Genomic DNA, 23278 nt, shown 5'->3' on the forward strand with positions numbered 1-23278 from the left:
CATTATCATCTTATCACTATTACTATTACTTTTCCCTTGCTCAAAATAAATGGCCTCATCCTTTTTTACAAATAACATAGGCATGCAGGACAAATCCACATGTCATATCTGGAGAATGTATGTCTTATCTTCTGCTCCTCTAGTTTTCTGTCCTAGTCTAGACTTCTCTGCCAAGAGGTAGAAATCATGATTCACCAGTCTTCTACAGTCATGATTAGCCTTTGCATTGATCAGAGTCTTTCACAAATATTTTCCTTTGCAATATTATAATCACCATTAAAAGAGTTCTCTTGGTCCTGCTCCCTTAATTCTTTAAATCCTTAGGTTTTCCTGAATCTTCCTCTTTCATCATTTCTTGTGAAGTAGTAATATTCATATGCCATAGTTTGTTCAGCCATGCCCTAATTGATAAGCACCCAGTTTGTTGGCATATCTTCTCTAGAATAAAAAAGTAATAATTTTATTTACAAGAATCTTTTCTCCCAAGAATTTATACAGGGACAACTAGAAAACTGAAATCATCGAAATACAGAAGCACCTAAAAATTTGGTGGGATATTAAATGTTTATGTTTTGGAGGGAGAGGACTGTCACTGGGATTTCATGAGTATGGGCATCTCTAGGTGTAAATATTGTCTCCACCATTGGGTAGCTCTCCTTTATTTCAGAGATTTACCTGATACACTGAGAGCTTAAGTGATTTAAACATGACTGACCACAAAGCTTGCATATATTAGGACTTGAATTCAGGTCTTCTTGACCTCAAATCCAAGCTTTTATCCACTGTGGCACACTGCCTTTTCCAGTAGAATGAATTTATATTAGTAAATTTATTTCCCAAATTGGTTTATATATTTAATTTACTATAAATCAATATCAAGAGGTTTCTTAATGGAACTAGATGAATAGTGAAGCATATCAAAAATAAGTGAGTCAGAATATCTTAGCAGAGTTCCCTGATAAGAACAGCTAATAAAATTGGTCTTACACTCAGACTTGCAAATGTATTATAAATCACTTATTCCCCCAAACTATCTGGTACTGGGCATAAAAAAAGAGAGAAATAGATCAGCAGAATAGATGACATACCAGTTATTCAACCAAACATGCAAAAATACAAAAAGAAAGTAAGACCCAGTGAAAGAGTTTATTGTTTAACAAATTGGGCAATAATTTGGTGGTAAATAAATTGAGACCCACTCATTGTACATTTAAGTGAGTTTCAGCTGGATGATAGACTTAAGTATAGAAAAAGAAACTATAAAAAGGATGAAATAAAATGAAATATGGTACATGTGGAAGGGGAGATGTTTTTCTTTCTCTTCAGCAGATAGAGATGTACATGACTGCCTTAAAATAAATTTCTTTACAAAAAACCTATCATAGAGAAAGGAGTCTCAGTTCTTTATTTCTCCCCTGTCATACTATATGAGTACCTGCATCCAGAATTTATTCATCTCTTGTACAGCAGGACTTAATAAATGCTTATTGACCTCCTAGCTACAACTATATGTTGGTTTAAATAGACTTGTGGCCTAGATCCTAATCTTATATATTTATATTATTTCTATGAGAAAATGTATTTGAATTCAAAATACAAAGTTTTGGAATATACTTCTGTAAGTTTACAACGTGTTCATGTAACCTATTTTGAAGAGTTTTATAAGTAAATCACAAAAGGCTATTTCAGCACGTTTGCTTCAATCAAATCCATTTTAATGGCTTTATTTCTTTTGCAGACAGGAAAACCAAGATTTACTGACTTGTCTGACATCGTACAGTGAGTTTCATGGAGGTGGGAGTTAGACCTGAGGACTTGTGAATTCCCAGTTCTATGTTTTAATTGGCATGAATCAAATGACATACCATACATACTGATGTTTGTCATTTGGGTGGCATTTCACAGAAAGTTTGCTCTGGAACTTGATGGGTGACAACCCTCTCCACCCAAAAGGTAAGTGGTATTATAGTTGCTACTACTATTCTATTGGTAATCTTTAATTAGGTTGATGGTATTATTAATTTCTAGCTATGGCATTGGCTAAGACTTTTATTTTACCTAATTATCTGAATATTCAATCAGATGAAGTATTATTGAGTATTGTATACCTAGTATTGAGCTAGGCTCCAGCCTGTGGCAGTAAGTACTAACAAAGGGAGCTTACAATCTATTTAGGGAGATGAAACTTATATAATCAAAATAATTAGCAAACAGTATACAACTTTATGTAGTTAAGTTTTGATCTGAGTAGTACTAACCATGAGTGCAATAACGGTCAGAAGGAAAGATTGTTTGTTGGCTGAAATAGTTGTAGAAGGCTTTTCATAAGTGATGTAAGACAGATAATTTGAGTAGGCAGAAGGAAAGGAGGAGACTTTTCCCTGTGAGAGAAGTAGCATGAACATGAGACATAAAAATGTACAGAAATATATAGGGTTTTAATAGTCCAACATAAATTTGAATATAAATTTGAATAAATGTGAATTTTTTTGAAGAACAATAACAATTTAGAAGAGAAAGTATATGATATTGATTAGGAGGAATTTCTTCCAATCGATGGAAGGTATAATGATAATTATATAAATAAGGTATTTGCCCAGGATACTACCATTATATTTTGACTTTTCCGTTGGATGAATTTTTTTTGCATTTTTAATTCAAAATGGCACTTTTGGTTCTTCTTTTTCCCATGTTCTCTTAAAATTGTTGTTTCTAAATGTATAATACCTTTTTATATTTACATAGTCTTTCATTTTTTGAAAAGAAATATGCTTTCAAAATCTATACCTGTTTTATTAGATAATTTTAAAATGGCTGAACTATTTATGGAGTGTGAAGAAGAAGAGCTAGAACCATGGCAGAAGAAAGTAAAAGAAGTTGAGGATGATGATGATGATGATGATGATGATGAGCCAATCTTTGTTGGGGAGATTGCAAGTTCAAAACCAGCCATTTCAAGTAAGGCACTTTCAAAAAAGTTAAATTTTGCAAAGTATTGCATATGGAAAGAAATCATAGCAGTGCCTACAGTAAGGCACTATTCGATTATAAATGTAGAAACTTAATAATTTGTGTTTGGCTCACCCATCTTTATGCTTTAAGTTAAGCCATTTCCTTATGTAATAGTATATGGTTAATTGTCACCTTGGCTAGAGAACATTAATATAGATTTCAAGACTATATCAGAGATTTGCAGTGGGTCTAGAAAAATAGTTCTTCAGTTTGACTTTTAAACAAGGAAACAGGAAAGGGAAATGGTATAACATGATAGTCTTTGAAGATCCTATTTAATAGATAAAATAATCTTTTAACAGTTCAAGGATTGTATAGCTATGATAACAGTGCACTTCCTCATATGTGAAACATTTGGCAACCTAAGCCATCCACATCAGGGGTCAACAAATAAAGCAAACTATGTCACTGCCTATTTTTGGCTGCCCTTTTATGAGCGACCTGCAAGCTAAGAAAGTTTTTAGATTTTTAAATACAATAAAACTTTATTTAAAAATATAAAAACAATTCTTAGCTTACTATCTTTCACATTGAAAATGAATGAAAAATATATTAAAGCATCTGAAATAGTTGCTATTCCAGGCACTTGACTCGATAAAACAAGTCCTCATATCTTCACTCAAATCCTGATTATTATTGTGTGTGAAGTTCTTGCAAACTTGATTATCTAATTTTATAGTACTCAGTAAGATTAGAAGCGTTATAGAAATTGGAGTTGGCACTATTAAGGAGAGTCTTGAAATCTGGTATAAACACTTTTCTTTAAAGAAAAAAAAAGTCCTTAATAGTAACTATAAAGATATGAAATACACAGTTAATATTGAAAGAAGGGTGACAGTGATTACTTTTCCTGGACCCAGTTAGGCCTATTTGGACACAAGGCTAAGAGAATTTCCAAAACCACTAGCAAGAAAAAGAATAGAACAAAATAGCCTAGCATTTACATAGTACTTAGAGGATTGCAAAGCACTTTACAAACGTCTCATTTGGTCCTCACAACAACCCTGGTGGGTAAGTGCCATTATTCTCACTTCACAGATGAGGAAACTGAGGCATACGGAGGATAAGTGAGTTGTCTAGGGTCACACAACTAGTAAGTTGACTGAGGCCAGATTTGGACTCAAGACTTCCTGACTTCAAGTCCGTTCTCCCACCAGAAGAAAGAAAGGAAACGATGTTGTTTCATTGTCCACCAAGAATAAAGAGGAGAAAGCCTAGCAACAGATTGTCTCTTTTATCTTAGCACCAGCCTGACTACTTTTGGATAGATTTGCTGGACTTGGTGAAATTGACTACGAGAAATTTTATTGACCATAATCTCATTAATATAAAATATCTCACACTAAGGTTTTGAGGAGTTAACATCTAAATCAATAGGAGTGCCCACTGATAAAGTCAAGAGACATTTTGAATTATTGATAATTGAAATTTGATTATTGACATTTATAATGATTCTGAATCTTTAAGAAAAGCTTAAAGTATGTTTGGAATACTCTTTATTTAAGATGGCAAGGTAGTGTATAATCATGCTAAAAAGATTTCTGTTGAGTTCGTTTAATTTAGAGGATTTGTTTTTGTGAACTAACTTCCAAAAATACTTGATAAATGGCATGTTGCTGTGTTAATAGGCATATCAACTTGATTACTAGTGTTGGTAATAGGATTTTTAGGGTATCCTCACTAAAATGCATGTGAGCCTGGGAAAAGAAGGAGGAAATCTATGAGTGAAGAGCAAAGTAGTTCCTCATTATTGGTCTATGGAAGATTTTGTTGTTCTTGTAACTTTAAATTACTGTGGATCTTGTAACTTGTTGATGAAACTTTCCATACAAGTTACCCAAGGTCATGTTTAAAAATATGACATTAATAGTAAAATTATCCATGTAACAATGTAAAAAAATGATATTCACAGAATTTTTTTAATAAAAAGAAGAAATAATTTTCTTAACTTTTATGTACAAGATAATTCCAGATTAGTAGAACTCAGCAAGAATATCAGACAGGGACTAATTTTACTACTGGACACCTTGGTATAATTTCATGTTGTTCTGATTTAAAACTATTGAGAAAGCATTGGTCACTATTCCACTATAGCATCTTAGATTTGTTGACAAAAACATGCTTCCTAGATTACAAAATGAGGTATTTAGTGGCCAAATGCTAGCTAATAACAGTAATTTAGGAAGAATATCCTTTATTTCAATATTTCATCATTTGTCATCTTTTAATTCTTCAGGACTGCAGTTATAAAAATTGAGATTAAAACTTCTCCCATGTGTTCCTATTAAAATCCCATTATTATAGCTTATAGTTGGTAGCAATATGAAAGATTTGTTTAATTTGGGGCAGCTAAGTGGCACAGTGAGTAGAGCACCAGCCCTGGAGTCAGGAGGACCTGAGTTCAAATCCAGCCTCAAGACACTTGACACACTTACTAGCTATCTGACCTTGGGCAAGTCACTTGACCGCAATTGCCCTGCCTTTCCCCCTCCAAAAAAAAAAGGCAGCTTTAAGATCTGTTTAATTCTACCGAAGTAGGAATCGACATATCCTCGTAGAATTGCTTTTTCTGAACTTTTCAAAATAAAAAAGATCTTTATGATTTGTATGTAAACTTTGTTTAGCAAGTATAGTACATGAAACTTGAAGACAGAAATCCTAGTTCAAATAAGCCCCAGACACTTAAAGGTTTTGTGACCCTGGGCAAGTCATTTAACCTCAGATACACCTTCCTCTGCTATAAAATAGAGCTAATAGTAATACTTACCTCATAGGGTTGTTGAGGAATTTGTTTTAACTTGGTGAACATTATAAATGAGCTTCATTTCTAGAATATTTAAGTTATGTGAGTTGCATACAAAGAGCAGTACAATATGCACCAATATTTCTGACTGAGATCCAATATTGTATAATATGTGTATGCTATAGATGAATTTATAAATCACAGTTAATCCAGTTTTTAAGGCCTGTAACTGAAATTAGAAAACAAACACGTTGCTCATTGCCCTGGAAGTTTTAAATTGATAATGAAAACTTTTGTAGGATGATGAAATCTTACCCTAGGGATCTAATTTTTAAAACTGTTATGTTTTTAGTGTATGTGGAAATCTTTTTCCATAGCAAATGATTAAGTACCATTTCAAGGTGTAGACCCATACAAGCAGGCCCTAAATTTAGCTATTGTAGGTTTTCTACCTAGATCACCCATTTCATCTCTTCTGTAACTTGTTGAAATTTACTTTTCTTCTCTTTTTCAACCCTTTACAGCCTTGATCTGCCTCTGTTCCCTGCTCCAACCACTTGCTTATTTCCACTTAGGCTCAATGTAGGGCAGAGTCTAAGGTTGCAGGAATGGTGGTAGCAAGGGAAGAGAGGAATAAAGCTATTCGTCTTCCCCCCCCCCCCCTTCTGTTCCTACCACAGTTCTCCTTAGCCCTTGGTTCATCTCTTTACTTTTACTTTTAACTCGGAACTCAGTCTGGCTGCTTGGATGAAATGCTTGCATGGCCTAAGTTTGATTTTACTTTGAAGTGTAAATGAATTTTACTGCCATCCATTGTCATGGAAAGGGAAACAATTGACTGTATACTTGAGCCAGTCTTTGAAAACTTTAGAAAAAATAGAGGGGTTAAATATCTTCAGGTTATTTTACCTTTACAGTTTCTTGTTCCTTGGTCCCATTCCTCAGCTTCCTTTCACCTTCCATCATCCACTGTAACAGTTGGGAGATTTATTCTTGGTGTTCAGAATCGGAGCTTTTAATGTATTTTCCTAACACAACATTGTCTCACAGTGGTTAAATTCTAAAGCGCAGTACTATACTTAAGGTTCATTATAAGTCAAATAGACTAATACAGGCTGGTCTGAAAATTTGAACTAAATAGAATGTCATCCGAGAAATTTTATAAAGTTGAGACTTAGAAGAATTAAGATTTGTGTAAGAAGATATTAAAGCTAATAATGTCAGATTTCTTGTTGTATACTGGATTATGAAGTTAATAAATGTTTAAGAATTAGTTGTTATCAGTTATCAGATGCAAAATATGTTCATGTTATTGAGTATCTTTTACAATTTGTCATCTTAGTTCTAAAAGCTAGTATTTTCCCAAAATAGGGGACTGTTAAACATTGGTCATAACTATTGTAATCTTAATAGATATTTTGAACAGAGTCAACCCCAGCTCATCATCAAGAGGAATACAGAATGGCGCCACCAATAGAGGTATTTTTTTGTTGTGCTATTACAATTTTTGCACAGAGCATAATACAAGTAATTCAATTATGAAAATGCTTAACTATATTATAAATTATATAGGTGCTGTTGCTTCATTCAAGCCAACCAGTCAACACTACATGACTCCAACATCAAATACTGTGGCAGCTTCACCAGTTTTTCAATCTATATCAAGATCTACAGCTAGTTCTGTTGCTCAGCCGTTATCTAAACCTGTAAGTGTTTATGGATGTCCAGTCATTTCAGAGACTTATTGTTTATCAGCACCAGCAAAGTCCTAGTAATAACCCCAACTATTTTCAAGAAATAGTACCCTCCCGTGATAGTCAAATAAGTACTCATACCAGTGGTTATAATAATTGCCAGCCTATAATAAATTAGGTAGAGTGCTTAATTTAATTGAATACTGAGATTCTAATTTTACTTAGCTATAAAGTAAAATTAGCATAATCACAGACTAAATATTTGGTAAAGCAAACAAGCCTTTGTTTTTGTATAAGTGTTTGGTTGGGCAGTTCTAATTCTTACCTTACACAACAAAAGGATTTATTTATAAACATTACTTGGGCATGAAATATTGAAAGTTCATTTTAATATAGTTCCATCTTAACCCAAGTTATTCCTTTTGAGAAATTGCAGTAAGCTTGAGAAATCATTTTTTTCAATCATTTGAGAAAAAACATTAGTATGCTAAAAATAAATACCAGTTATAAAATGAGGAATAAGTCCATTAATGTTATTTGTTTTCATAAGGATATTTTTTTCCTTTTGGAACATGTGTTCAGAGTTAGTAACACTAAAATTAGTATTTCTTGTCTTTTTGATGCCTTATTAAAAAGTAAACTATTTGTTATTTTCTTAGTTGTCATTTGGTCATTTTACAAATTTTACATTACATTACAAATCATTTTGTAAAAACTGGATGATTTTCCAAATTTGTTTGCAGCTAAATAAATTCTGCTTGTATTTATATTTCTGATGATAATTCTCATAGTTTTATATAGTACTTAAAGTTTTTAAAGTGCTTTCTCCACAACAATCCTATGACGGTAGAGTACAAATATTAGTACATACTGTTGTATAGACAAAGAAACATAAAGTGTGTAAAGATTAAATCAAGGTCAGATATCTAGAAAGTGATGCAATTAACACTAGAACCTAGGTCTTCTGACTTGTCCAATGTTCTTTCTACTACAGTAGGCTAATTTTATTAACTTACTACAAGTACCGTTTGAGAAAAAAATCCAAATAATATTTAACTTCATGTGAGCTTTAACAAATTATTAAGTTGCTTTTGTCAAAAATGATAATATCTTTTCTGTAGTAGCCTATTGGATATCCATGAAATAGTTAAATAAATTTTATGTTCCTTTTGGGAAATTTGCATTAAAAAGCATTTGATCTTCTAAAAGGCATGGCAAGATTTATTGAAAGCCTTCTCACACAAAATTGTTTAAAATTAAATCATCTAATAACTATTTCTTTGGTTCAGTATAAAAAGTATGCCAGGGCACATGCCCAATATGGCCTGATAGACCCTGCAGAGGTTTGATCCATATAAGACTATTGAAAAATATTAGTATTGTTATTGTTATGCCTTGAGCTCACTTGTGAAAATAAACATTGTTAACTCCTTTGTGCCTTCCTTCTATTTAACAGAACAAAGTTTTTCAAATTCTTTAGTACCTTCTACTGTGTTTATTTACCAATTTTGAAATAACTAACTGACTGTACCATAGCTCTCTTAAGTGCATATGGACATATCATTTTATTTTGAATGATCCTAAATGATTCTTTTAACCTGGGCAAGCTACATCATATTGTGTAAATATTTACCTTTATTTTATAGGAATAAGCCAAATCTGAATGATAGGATCATATGATTTAGAGCTTGTTTCCAATTTCAATAGATTTTTTTTTATCAGTAATTGCTTAATTTGTATATTGTCAAAATTATGTCACCCATATGTTTATGTGGTTAATATGTAATTATGCTTACCTTTAAAGATTATAAAAATAAAATGATTCAATTAAAGTAAATATTCTCCTTTTAAAATGTTTTATCAGGGTTACATAATGAGCTCACCACAAGTTGTACCTAATAATTCTTCAGGGTTACTGTTTGACTTGAGACAAAACACAGGAATACCTCAGTACCAGGGAGGAACAGCGCGCTCTTTAACAGGTTTGTTTAAGAATTGGTTAGTTAAAACTATAGAGTTAAATGGTTAAGATGCCTATGAATAGGGATTTGACTTCAAATTTTTTTGATGATAATACTATCAAGGAAAGTTTTATGTTTTGATTTCTTTTTTATTTTTAAATAGGTCACCATTTGTGCTCACATTCCTAGGCAAATTAATGTTAGAATCCTAGAATTTTAGTGCTGGAAGGGAGCTTATAGATCGTCTTTTAAACAGATGAGAAAACTAAGGTCCAGAGAGTTTAAACCCACTTATGTAGCTAATTAGTGCCATATTTGGGACTAGAATGAGTGACTTGAAGCCAGTTACTGTTACTACGGTACATTTTTATTGACTGGACTTTTAAAAAACCTGCATTAAAATATAAGTTATTTCTAATCTAAAGTATTTAATGTGTTTGGGGTAAAATTTTTGCTTGATTTCAGTGTCCCCACACAGAGAGATTTTAGTTTTTCACATTCCTACTAGCTATAAAGATGGTTTTTGTGAAAGCAGAGGCTTTCAAGCTAAGTAATCTTTTACTTTGCTAATATCAATAAAGGTAAATTGTGAATCCTTGCCAAATCTCACCTGTACAAACAGTGGAATATTCTACTTTCTCTTGCTTCATTGATTCAGAAGTATAGTGGTTTTGGGTTTTGTTTGTTTTTTTTTATTCACCGGTTGGGATAGAAAAATCAGATGGATGTGAAGAAAAAATGGCATTGTAGAATTACTTAATTTTTTTTTACAGCTCCTAAAATTTGTTTCAGTTTATTTAGATCAAGGGCTTCAATTTTGTAAATGTGACATAAAAAAGAAAAGTCTCTGTGTATGTAGTGGAAAAACTGTACTAAGAACTACTTGGACTTATGCAAAAATCAAGCCAGCCATCATGTCCACTAGTACAATTTTCAAAGACTCATAGAAATCCCTCCAGTTTTATCAGCATGTAAGTCAACCTCACTAATTCATTTGCTCAAAAGCTATAGTTCTTAGAACCATGCTTTGGCCATGTAATGTACATAGACAGCCTTGGTACCATATTAACTAATTTGTTTGTTAAATGATATTTTCAAGGGATTCTTTAGAGCTTTCCATAAATTGTCATTTGTGGATGACTGCATTTCTTGGGTCCATAATTTCATTTGGTAGTTTTCATTTACCAGTGAAACATTTTCCATTTGAAAGCAATTGTTATAACATATTTGTGATTTCTGTCATAAAAGTTTTAAAAGTAAGGTTATAAGAAACTCATACATTGGACATCGTATCATTTTTTTTAGATCTTCCAGCCAAACTGGACTACCATTGTTCAAGAACTCTTCAACCTCCATGCATTTATTTGCCTTTGATCATCTCCATACCTTCCTCCTTTCTTTTATTCTGGTCCATAATACACTCCTTCATCTCTGCCTATTAAAAGTTTTCTCTTTAAAGGCCACCTCAGGTACCACCTCTTCAAACTTTCCTTTATGTCTCCAACTGAAAGTGATTTCTCACTTTTTAAATTTTCCTAGAATATTTTGATTACATCCCTGTTTTGTCACCCTTGACAACATTTTAGAGATGATTTCTAACAGTTGCTGTTTTAGTTAGTATTTTATATTTCGTATCTATCTTTTTTTCAGATGTCTTGAAATACTACTGCACATTCAGTTTGTTATTTTTGCCTCTTCTAATGAAGGTTCTGAACTCAAAGGGCTTGTTAGAATCCATCATCTTCATTAATAGAGATCTTACTGTGAATAAATTTACTTTTATAACACCTCAGGAAATTGAAATAGAAAGATTATCACAAAATTTTTCTAGTTTGGTCATGGAAGATTTATCTCTCTTTTCTCAGTGGACTGGAACATTATTTTGGTAACTTAATCTAAGTTTTCCTGATTTTCTTTTCTAAGGATAAGTATATATGGAAATATACATTTTTCTCTCCTCAACTCTTGTCTCTTCCTCCAAACCATCCTGTATTTGGACACTGGATCAAAAGACTTTCTTTTAGGAAGTTATCTCCCTAATCAGAATCTCTTAAATGACCATGACTGCTGGAAAATTTGCATAGGCCGAAATGAGACAGAAGAGGTGAGAAGGTGGATGTGAGCATGTCCCTTTAGGATGATGAAATCTTAAATTCAAAGAGAAACCTGAAGTGGACCTCAGACCATCAATTCTTGATTCTATAGATGAGGAAACTAAAGTTTAGCTAGACAGTAGCTGAGGCAGGCCTATAACCAAATTATTTTTTACACCACATACCAAGAGTGACCTTCATCTTCTCTTCTAACAAGTTGAAATGTTTTAAATCTACTTAAGTACTTAACAAAACAAGAAATGGGACAAACGATTTGGTATTTAGTTAACTCAGTGGTGATGCTCAGGCTGTAACAATAGACCATAAAATCTTAGAGCTAGAAGGGATCTTAGAGGTTATTACATTCAACCCATAACATGAGTCCCCTCTCTTAACACTCAGCATTTGAAACCTCCCGGGACTGGGAACTTAATTACGTCCTCACAATTTGGAAAGGACAGGTGCTGCTCTTAGAGGCAGAAATAGGGATAATTGCAAGAAATGACAGCAGGAAGTTAAGAGAGGACATAGGGAAAAACACAAGACCTGAAAAATGTCTCCGTTGCTTGTGGGGATGGGGGAGGGAGAAAGATGTTTTCTCATAGCTTCTTGGGGTCTTTATTCTTTGTAATTTTGCAACATGCACTTGTGATTTTTTTGGTGGTTGCTGTTCTTTTCATTTACATTGTTATAGTCATGTATATTTTCTTGGCTCTGCTTGCCTTACTGTGCATCAGCTCATTTAAGTCTTTACATGTTTTGCTATGTTCGTGATTGAATATAGTACACTTTCTTATAGTACATTAATAGCCCATGATATTGCTGTACCACAATTTGTTTAGCCCCATAGGCTTTGTTTTGAATTCCTTGCTCCCACAAAAAATTTGGCCATAAATATTTTGGTATATCAACAAGTCAGTTCTGGAAGACAGACTACTAACTTCATATCTTTAAAGATTTTAAAATTTAGTCACTATAATCGGGAAAAGTATGACAATTCGTATTGAAGTACGGTCAAGCATATTGACTAAAGAAATGTACATTGAGGAAATAGTTTAATTTAGCTACCTTTTTGAGGGATTATGTTGAATAAAATGGGCATTCCATTTTGGAATACAAGTTTCAGCTTTAAATGTTTTCACTTAGAGCTCTTTCTAAAGGGATTCCCTATATACTATCTGAGCTTCTATGTCTTCTGGCCTTTTCTTTGCCTCAAGCCTGACTTCATTAGAGAGCCTAATAAGAATAAAACTTAAAGCACATTTGGCCACTGTTAGTAAACAAACTGTACTTATCTTTATCTGTAGGGGTGTGTGTGTGTGTGTGTGTGTGTGTGTGTGTGTGTGTGTGTGTGTGTGTGTGTGTGTGTGTAAAATGGTATAAGCAAAATAGGAACCAAGGACCAACGAATAAAATTAGGGATGTGACTTGTTACTTCAAAATGAATTTAAATCCATTCAAAATCTCTCTGAATTCTCTTTTTTATTCAGTTAGAAATGATGGTCATTATAATTCACATTGTAGTGCCTTATGGTTTGCAAAAAACTTTGTTGACAACAGCCCTCTATGATAGATATTTTTATCTCCATTTTGTAGATAAAGATGTTCAGGATTACAGAGTATGTAACTTGTCCTGGGTCACATAGCTAGTAAGCACAGTAATTCAAATCCAGGTCACCTGACTACAAGTCCTCTTTTGATAACACTTTTTAATAATTTTATTTAATTTTAAAATTCAGTAAATTTGAAATATTTTGCAGCATGCACTTAGGATTTTCTTTTGTTTGGTGATTGCTGTTCTTTTCATTTATATTGTTGTGGTTATATATATATGTATTTTTTCCCCTGGCTTTCCTTGCCACACTCTGCATCGGTTCATGTATTATGATGATGGTGATTCATTATTATACCATTCTGAGTGAAAGAAGGAAAATTTAGTAGGATTGCAGACATTATTTTGAAGCAGCAAGTCTTAGTCCTGACTTGGTATTCTTTGGTTCTTGGTTTGCTTTAATCCTCTCACTTGGGCGCCATTTTCAGGGTAGACTGAGAAGAATAGAAAAAAAATCTTCTAGTTTCTGTTCTTTCTCTTTTTTTCTTAAGTTTTCTTTTTCAGTTAAGAACCAGCATTTCCCCACCCTTTTAAAAGAAAACCCTTGTAACAAATATACATTATTAAACACAGCAAATTCCTACATTGACCATGTCCAAAAGTATTTTTCTTATTCTGCATCTTGTGTTCATCAAGGAGGTGGGTACAAAGATGATAATTAGTCCTCTTGGATCGTGTTTGATAATTACATTCCTTACCGATTTTAAGTCTTTTAAAATTGTTTTTATATTATTGTTACTATATAAATTATTCTATTTCTGCTCACTTCAGTTCATACTAGTCTTTATAGGTAGAATTTTTACCTAAAGAAATCCTAGTAATTTTTATCGTCTGCCAGTTTAATAAAGTAGGATAAGTTGAGCTAAATTTTAAAGAATAAACAACTTACTCCAAGGTAACTATTAAAACTATTTCAAGCACCTGGATAGGTAGAGAAATCACTTTATCAGGCCAAAAATGGGAAGTTCTTTAAAGGATCAAAAGTGATTTACACCAATAAAGCAGCCTACGTTTTCTCCCCGTTAAATAACGAACTGTTTTCTTATTATCCCCACTAAATTATAAACTATCTCTCCCATTTGTCACCTTCTTTGTCCTCATGGCTACCTTTCTGGTTCAGGCACTGCCCTGCTCTCACTATTCCAATAGCCTCCTAATTCATCTTCCTGCTTCCAGAATACCCCCTTCCAGCACTCCTCAATGTTTGTCAAAGCCATCTTCCTAAAGCACTTGGCTAATCGTGTTGCTCTCCTGTTCAAGAAATTTCAGTGGCTTCCTACTACCTCCAGGGTGTATTACACATTCCTCTGCTTGGTATTTAAAGTCCTCCACAGTCTTGCCCTAGCCACTTTTTCCAGACATTTCACATCACCCACCTTTAGAAATTCTCCAGAAAAACTAGCCACCTTGCTATTCCCCAAATTTGGCAATCCTCCTGTCTCATTACCTTTGCATAAGCTCTCTCACATGCTTGGAATTTTCATCTCTGCTTCTCAGAATCCTTAGCTTTCTTCAAGACTCCTGTCAGGTGGTACTTCCTCTAGGGAGGTTTACCTATTCCCCATAGGTAGCGCACTCTTCCTTTTCAAATTGTATTGTATTCATTTATGTTATATCCATTAAATATAAGTTCTTTGGGGTAGCACTATTTTTCCTTCTTGGCATTACATTGTATCCCCAGTGCCCAGTATATAGCAGATACTTAATAAATGTTTGAATTGAGCTTTTTTTTTTTTTTTAAACTACCCTCAGTGCATTGAATAGGGACTTAATAAATATTTGTTGAATAAAATGATTCCTGCAAATAGAGAGGAAAACTTGTAGGAAATCAAAAATCAAGCTATAATCTATATTGAGATTTTGATATCACTATGTATGTATCTCTTAACTCCAACCATATAGAAATTTCTTTCTTAAACCTGTGCCAGCAACCTAGGGAGAATGGAGAATGAGGAATGATAGGAGAAATTCAGTTATAGTATGTTATAGTTACAATAGTTTATTTTAAAAGATAATACCTCTCAGCTCTAAGTTGCCCAAATAGTGGACTTTTTTGGCTAAAGCAAGAGACTTGGGTCAGCTAAAAGGAAGTAGCAAAAATTAGTGAGACAGAAGGTAGTATCTGGGAGCCATGCCAAATGGTCCTACCTAAAATAAGCTATATCCCTCTTCGTAGCAAACAGCTCTAGGCTAGAAGCTATATCTATGTCAAAGGGAATGCTAGTCAGGGAGCATTCCTATATACCATAGTTAATTTCATCACAAAAAGTAGAGCTGCTAGATGGTTTCCAAGAGGCAAATTGAAGTTTGATACAAGAAAAAAAGTCCTAGTAGTTGAGACTATATAAAAAAAAATGGATTCCTCAGGAGCTAAGGAGTTGGCGCTGACAGGAAGTCTTCAAACAAAAGGTGGATGACCAATTGACAGGTATGTTGTAGAAAGGATTTTACTTAAAGTAGAACTTGGAATGACTGTCCTGAAAATAGTAAGGAATTTTACATTAGTAAGTGTGAATGATTCCAGATGCTTAAATGTTTTGTGGTATGAGTGCTTTGGCACCTGTACCTTATAACAGATTTTTGTGATACAGAGAAAGCAATGTGTACCCTGAGTCATCTGGCTGGTACCAAACCTGGACTATTCCCAAGGAAGGTGTGACACAGATAATTAAGGATTTCTGCTTTTCGTGCTTTAGGGCACTGATTGACCAAAAAGGTATAATAGTGGCCTGAAATCGTTTCCTTCTCAAAGTTATTAACTCATACTTAGGATGTCATTCACTGTTTCTTGTTATAGCCACATATTAATTTTTGAAATTCTTTTCTATTCATTGAGCACCTACTACATACAAGGCTCTGTGCTCTATGTGGAAGACACACAAAAAATAGTACCTGCATTGAAGGAAGTTATAATCTGCTGAGATAAATTGTAAATTGATAATTATTACAATTGTTAAGTAAGTTGCACACAGTAATTGTTGCAGAAGTTCACAGGAGAGAACTGCCTGGGTTGACCAGAGAAAGGTATATGGAGGAGGTTGAATTTGAGTTGTTCCCTGAAAGATGGGTAGAATTTTGATAAGTAGTGATACTGTTGTGTGGAATAGTATGTATAAAGGTAGGGCGATAGTATGTTTAAAAGTAGAGAGACAGAAAGGCTTAAAGGACTGAATTAAATTAATAGTGAATTTCAGGTATATTCCTTCGGAGGTTTTTTTTTTTCAGTGCTTTTAAAATTTCTGTATTAAGGAGATTCTACTCAGTCTGTCCAACCTGTCTAGCCAATTACACAAATACATCCCGTTGCTGTAGCTACAAGAATAGCACCCACTTGTGCTCGTAAGTTTTTTAATCAAATGTTAATATAGCGATTGCACAAAAGCCACAGCTTAAAAATGCACAGATACCTCAGCTGTCAGCCCATGTGCATATATCAGTTCCAATATCAGTCTTCATGTTTTTGAAAGAAGGAAAAAAGAAAAAAATCATCAATTGACAAACACATATTTTGACTAAAGAGAAAAGCAGCATAATGATGTTATTTTTCCTGCTGTAATTGCACATGTAACCTGTATGAAAAAGTTGACAGGCAAATCTGCTATTTTAATTTTATTCAAGAAAGCTAAGATACCGAAAAAATACTGGTTATTTATTCATGTTCGAATTATTAGAATGCATAAGGATATGCAACTAAGATTTTTAAATGGGCAGCAAGCGAGTTCATTTTTATATTAAGTATGTTATTTCATGTTAATTTGTTACAAAATATTCAAAAGGAGTACATAAAGCAATTGTAATTAGTGTAGGAGAATAGTATTTATTTTCATACACTGTATTTGGAACAGAAACAAGTTTTCCAAGGTCGTACACACTCCAGTGCCATGCTATGATTAGGTCCTAGGCATCCCCAATTCATTTCATTTTGTGACTTTTATAGATACTTCAGTCTGCTTTCAAAAACTTGGATGAAAACCATTTGCACATAGTTGGGTGGTATCTCATAATATTCCTTCCATTGAGGGCAGTGCATTTTATCAGAAAGAGCCCTGAACTGGGAGCAAGGAAATAAGTTCTTAACCAGGCTCTGCTCTCCAAACTTCCTGTCTGACCTTGGGCAAGGGATTTAATTTCTTATGCTTTGTTTTGCTCTTCTGTAAAAAATAAGGGAGTTTGGCTAGCTCAGCCCCAAGGTCCCTTCCAGCTTGGAAGTCTTGTAAACTCTTTTGAATAAATAACTTCTAAGACCCCTTCCATCTGATTTTATAATGCTTTCTATGATACTTGAGCAATGACAATTTTTTTCTTTGTGCAAAGAAATAAAATAGTTGTCTACTGTAAAAGAATTTGCCTGAAATTGCCTTATCATGTGGCTTTTTTAGGTTTATGAAGATGAGCTTTAACACATTCTAAAGGCCTTTTAAAATTTTAGGAACAAATTAAACTGATTGTGTTATATCTAAAGCAGGGCACTTAGCTTACTGAGTTTTGCAAATGCATTGGTGAAAACTTGGCCCTGAGCATGTTATATTTTTTCAGAGGTTTTGCTTATTCTCTCTGATTTGCAAATAATGTGCCCTACTTGCTCCCATCCCCAGGTGAAATCAGGTAAGAATTTTCTTGTGGAAACCCCATCATTTTGAGTATTTTTAAAAGGGTCATTCTATTAAGGGTTATTCTATTTTCCCCTAGAGTTGTGTCTCTTTGATTATTGATAATCAAAATCAGCTATTCAGATTTTAAAATTGTCTAACTTTCATTTTGGCTAGTAAATATTTTTTAAGTTATAAACATTCTAGATAAGTTTTTAGTAATGATTAGTATATTATATGTCGGTGTATGTATATGTATGTATATGTATGTTAGTATATCATACCAAAATATTTATAATTTTTTTTACATTGAATCATCATAGGTCTGAATGAAAGTTCCTTTGTAACGAAACGTCTTTCTACTTCTGAAGTAAACAGTGTTACTTCAAAGAAGCCCAAGTCCAGTGAAGGTATTGCTGGAACCCATCCCTCATCCCCATTCTCTTCAGTAAAGTCACCATCACAGAGTTCACCTTCAAAAGGTAAATGGAGTGAGCTATGATTGCTATTGAAATAGTAGGGAAAAATAGACATTTTAAACAAGTAAAAGTATGGCTCAGTTATGTATTTTTAAATTGTATGGCAACTTAAAATATTTTTCTTATTTTCATAGTAGATTTTTGAGACATAAAAATGATAAATTTGTATACTAAATATATTTAATGCATTTTAGGTACAATTACTCCTACTAAAAATGGACCACCTTTCCCAAGAGCTTGTCCAAAGTGTAACATTCATTTTAATCTGTTGGATCCTTTAAAAAATCACATGAAGGTAAATTTTTTATGGGACAGTAATTTTGAAACCATCTTCAATCTGAATTTTTTGTTATGTATATTATGTACAGTAAGAGTTGGTGTTATCCATATCAACTATAAGTAACTTAATTGACTGTTCTGATCATTTATGGTATATGATAACAGATATTTGTAATCATGATGGTGAGGCATCTGGCTCATCAAAGAAATGCAATGTCAATGTTCTAAATGGTTTTATTGTTGTATATGTTACTATATTATAATTTTCCAGAATATGAGTGGCATTTATGGAAAATCTCTGTTATTAATCAGAACATTCAGTTAAATTGAACACCCCACTCTCTGCTGGATAATTGCATTCGATTGTTTGGTGTTTTTGTGGGTGATTCCTTGGATCTGTGATTTTATTGATGTAGTATTCACTCTACTGATGCAGATGCAGATTGAAACCCTTCTTTGTCTTCTTATCTTGGATTATTCTTGTGTGTATTTTCACATTAACTCTCCCTAGACGATCCACCAAATGTAATGAAAGCTTTACTCTTATTGTTTTAATATGTTAAGGGTCCCATTACCACTGTTGGCTTTCACTCTCATTTATATGATTGGCTCACCTCTTTTCCTGCATGTCTTCGTATTATATTTATAACACTTTAATACCAAGCCATTATTGATACCATAACTCAAAAAATATTTGTATTTAATATTTATATCGTTGAGAAAGATGTGTTGAAGTGACTGTGACTAGGAATGATAAAAATGTTTTTGATATGGAAGCATTATTAGAATGCTAATGATGAAGACTGGAAACAAAAGATTTATTTAAATACAAGAGATTTTTGAAATTAGAATGCTAATAATGAAGGCTAGAAATGAAGGGTTTATTTAAACAAATGAGATATTTTTGAAATCTAATTTATATAGTAGAATATTCAAAACTGCATTCCTTTTCTAAATTATATGATGCCACGCATTTGATTGTAAATTATAAACTTCATTGTTTATCAGGGCACAGAAATACTGCTATTATCTAAAGAGTTAAAGACTCCAAACATGTTTTGTGTCATTGATTAAGGATAGTTCTAGTCTCAGTTTTAGGTGAAATAGTGTCTCTTGGTGATTAATTTTTCAAAAGTAATTAAGACTTTTGTGTTTTTCTTTTAGTATTGTTGTCCAGAAAGGGTAAATAACTTCTTTGGGGGATCAAATAAAACAGAATTTTCAAGTACAGCAAGTAAAAATAAGATTGCTGATGCTGATAAAGGAAAACTGATCATGTTAGTTAATGACTTTTATTATGGGAAACATGAAGGTGATAACCTACAAGAACAGAAGACTCACACAACTTTTAAATGCTTCAGTTGCCTGAAAATACTTAAAAATAACATTAGGTATGTAAAACACTTGTATAACTATTAGAAAAATAGCAATATTACGTGACTATAAGACATTTCTCATTGAAGTCTCTTTTGCCAGCATTATCTTGTATCATTCTAGACAAGTGGGTTTAACACTTCCTACTAGGTAATAAAAACAGCAACTCTTGCCCAAAAAACTCTTTTGTTTTCATTTTCCTGCAGTTCAGGAACTTGACAGCTGAACCAGTCCACTTCACTCTTTTTTCTTGTCAGACACATCATGAAAGGCAAAATCTGTTTTAATTTGGAGAAAACATAATTCCTTTTCCAATGTTGTCTATCAATCAGTTTATTCTAGTAACTTTCACAAAGCTTTTGTAGCTGTCTTTGGAACTGATTTTGTTTAATTTCATGTAGACCATCTCTTTGATTTCCCCATAGAAGTTTTTGATCTTCTTTTTACCCTCAGAATTTTGTAGTTCTTTTGTCATCCAGTGCAATTTCTCTTTCTGTGAGAGATTTTAAGATAAATATCATATTTAGTTCATCCTCCTTACTAGTCCATTATGAATTTGTTTGTAAAAAGAATAGGGTTTTCTTTTGCTTCATATAGAACTTTAGCCAGGTTGCTTTGTTTTTCAGACTAAACTTCACTGGGGGGAAAATCATACTACCTTTTAAATAGATGGGAGAACTTAACAAGGTTTCTTAACTTAATAGCATTATTTCTTCATCTGGACATGGATAGTCATATTAAGAGTAATGATTTATGATGCCAACTGGAAGAGTGATGAGTTATTTAGATTGTTATTATATGATAGTTCTTCAATGTCAGATATTATCATTTTTATTATTATATATTCCCAGTGCCCCCTAGCATGATATCTTGAACAAAGTAGACATTTAATAAATGTTTGTTGATAAAGTTCTAGTGTCAAAGCATAATTAGAATGGCTTTCCTAAATATTTACTTATGTTCTTATTTTAGAAATTAGTTATATTTGGGATGTTGGAATAATACTTTGATTAGTTATAAAAAACAAAATGAAAAGTATGTGTTTAGTACAGCCCAGATATGGATGAAAGAAGGACCCACTAAAGCCTTAATTTTCCTAATTAAACTTACATTTATGTTATCAAATTCATAAGTTAAAATGGAGTCAAAATTAACTGGTAGAATTTTTTTTAATCTAGAAAGAAAAGTAGGCCATATGACTTTAAATTCATCAGACTGTAGGTTCTTAAAAATAATATTTTATATTTCTGCCACACATTAGAGAGGCGGCATTGCTTAGTGGCTAGAGGGCCTGTCAGGAATACTTTGGTTTCAAGTATAGCCTCTTATACTTGCTGGCTGTGTGACCCTTTGGAGGTCACTTAAACTTTTAGTTCCCCCAAGCAACTCTCTAGGAGTATAAGTTGAAGAAGAGTTGCTTATCTGAGTTGAGAGAGGGTTTCATCCCAGGGAGCTCACTATGCCAATGAACATAAATTCCTGACTTGCACCCCCTGAATTCCACTTAACAACTTCCTAAAGCGCTTACATATCTAACGTCTCAATTTGTATTTCTCTCTAATTTCTGCAAAGTAGGCAGGGATTAATAAGGACTAGATCTGTAATTTCACCGATTTAGGGATCTCTGAGGTGAACAAACTTCCTACCAACGCAAGTTGGCGGCACCTTCTCTTCAGGAGGTTTTAGAGAGTTGCCTAGATCATGGAGAAGTTAAGCATTGGAGTTTTTGGCCAGGACGTCTTAGAGTCAGAGCTGGAAACCAGATCAATCTTCCTGGTTTCTAGGCAGACTCTAGCCACTATATACTATATTGCCTCTCTAGAAAGTGTAGTGCAAAAGTAAAATATTATTAGGACCTAGCTATTTCTATTAATGTCCCTATTTCTCACATGAGGAAACGGAGGTTCCCAGAAGTAAGCAGCTTGCTCAAGGTTGTGTGGCTAGGAGGTGGCAAAACTAGTCCTAGAGTGTGGGAGGGGGTTTTGTGTATGGTTTTTTTCCTTTTAATTCAGAAAAGTAGTATGGTTGTAGACCAGTGTAGACTACTTAGTAGTTCAAATTTTGGCTGTGAAAACCCTTATGAATTCATCGTTTTGCACGTTTATTAAGCATCTTCTTTATGCCAGGCATTGCGCTAGGCATTGAAGATAAAAATAACGAACAGTAGAGTAATCCCTCCTTCTCAAGGATCTTGCATTCTAACAATACAGGCAGTCGTTCTCTTAAAAATTTTGTCGTACTGAACTCCATATGTGATACATTTGACTTAATTTGATCATTTGGACAGACTATCTAGACATCTAAGAATATGTAATATATAATGTATTTCAGAATGTTGTTGGCTCCTTCTTTTATCTTTCCCACTCCATTCTCATTCCCATTTTAAGGAGAAAATATAAAATATTTTTTTCTCTGTATCATTTTACTCTTGATAGGCCACTATTTGTCAGATGTAGTTTTTGAAAACCATACACACAAAGTAGATTTGGAAAACTTCTAAGTCCCAGATAAGCAGAGAAAGCCCAGTTTAATATTTTGGTGTGCACAGGTGAATTTTCTGAAATTATTTTAATTTTTTTTCTATAAAAATTAAAATATTTTTCAAAAATACTGTAGAGAGTTCTTACATAAGTGTGAAGTAAATTATCTTTAGTATTCATCTAAGCTTTGGGGTATCATAGAAAATCATTTGTTATCACTGTCATTTGATATTTTGATTAGGTTTCCAATGCAATTTTTGGAGATAATTTAATGTTTAAGGATACATATATAGCACTTGATTACTAATAGTAATTAGTATTCTTCACTGCCTGAAGAATACCTCTGGGACATTAATTTTTCCTTTACCTCTTCATCTTCCTCCCCTCCATACTTTAATAAAACCTTGTTTGATATAAAAATAAATTCAGGGATAAAATTTCCCAGAGATAATGGTGCCTTATATTTTTCACAGCATTTGCACATAACATTATACCATGTGATATCCACACCTGTTAAGTGCTCTTATCAGGCTATCAGAGTCATATTTCTTTGATTGCTAATAGCCAGAGCTGGAACTATGTTTTGAGCCATAGCCCTGAAACCTTTTTATAATATGACTTAGTCCTATTTCTTCCATTTGCCCCCGCTTTTCCATTTTATTACTAAGATACCTTAGTGAAAAAGATAAAGTAAATATATCAGATCAACAGAAAAATTGTAACTAGTTTAATTTCTAATATGGGCCTGACTTGTTTTAGAAGTTAGAGATGGTCTAACCACTTGTACACTTTCCTTTTAACAACAGTTTTTTTAAAAAAAATTTTCCATCTTTGTTAATTCCCTTTAATATGGTAAGACTAGCTTATTTAGTATTTAATAGACTTCAGGAAATAAGAGCAATTCCATTTTACAAACATTCAGAAAGTTTTTTTTTTAAATATTCATTGTATTCCTTCCTTTA

General features: G+C 33.1%; 1 protein-coding gene across 8 annotated transcripts in view; it reads left to right on the forward strand.

The window, feature by feature from the left end:
- ZNF280D (zinc finger protein 280D) overlaps nucleotides 1–23278 on the forward strand; it is an 81284-nt gene that overhangs the window by 19360 nt on the left and 38646 nt on the right. For 5 of the 8 annotated variants that reach the window (XR_005008917.1, XM_036734286.1, XM_036734290.1 and 2 more), the window contains exons 3-10: nucleotides 1739–1953; nucleotides 2800–2958; nucleotides 7169–7234; nucleotides 7328–7461; nucleotides 9314–9431; nucleotides 18028–18186; nucleotides 18378–18478; nucleotides 19627–19853. Coding sequence is in view for 7 of the 8 variants with exons in the window: in XM_036734286.1 (XP_036590181.1) it covers nucleotides 1926–1953; nucleotides 2800–2958; nucleotides 7169–7234; nucleotides 7328–7461; nucleotides 9314–9431; nucleotides 18028–18186; nucleotides 18378–18478; nucleotides 19627–19853 (992 nt within the window). In the remaining variant the exon portion in view is untranslated. The remainder of the gene's footprint in view (nucleotides 1–1738; nucleotides 1954–2799; nucleotides 2959–7168; nucleotides 7235–7327; nucleotides 7462–9313; nucleotides 9432–18027; nucleotides 18187–18377; nucleotides 18479–19626; nucleotides 19854–23278) is intronic. The other 3 variants (XM_036734287.1, XM_036734289.1, XM_036734288.1) reach the window with 2 other exon arrangements.

This window comes from Trichosurus vulpecula, chromosome 8 (assembly GCF_011100635.1).
Source record: "Trichosurus vulpecula isolate mTriVul1 chromosome 8, mTriVul1.pri, whole genome shotgun sequence".
NCBI lineage: Eukaryota > Metazoa > Chordata > Mammalia > Diprotodontia > Phalangeridae > Trichosurus > Trichosurus vulpecula.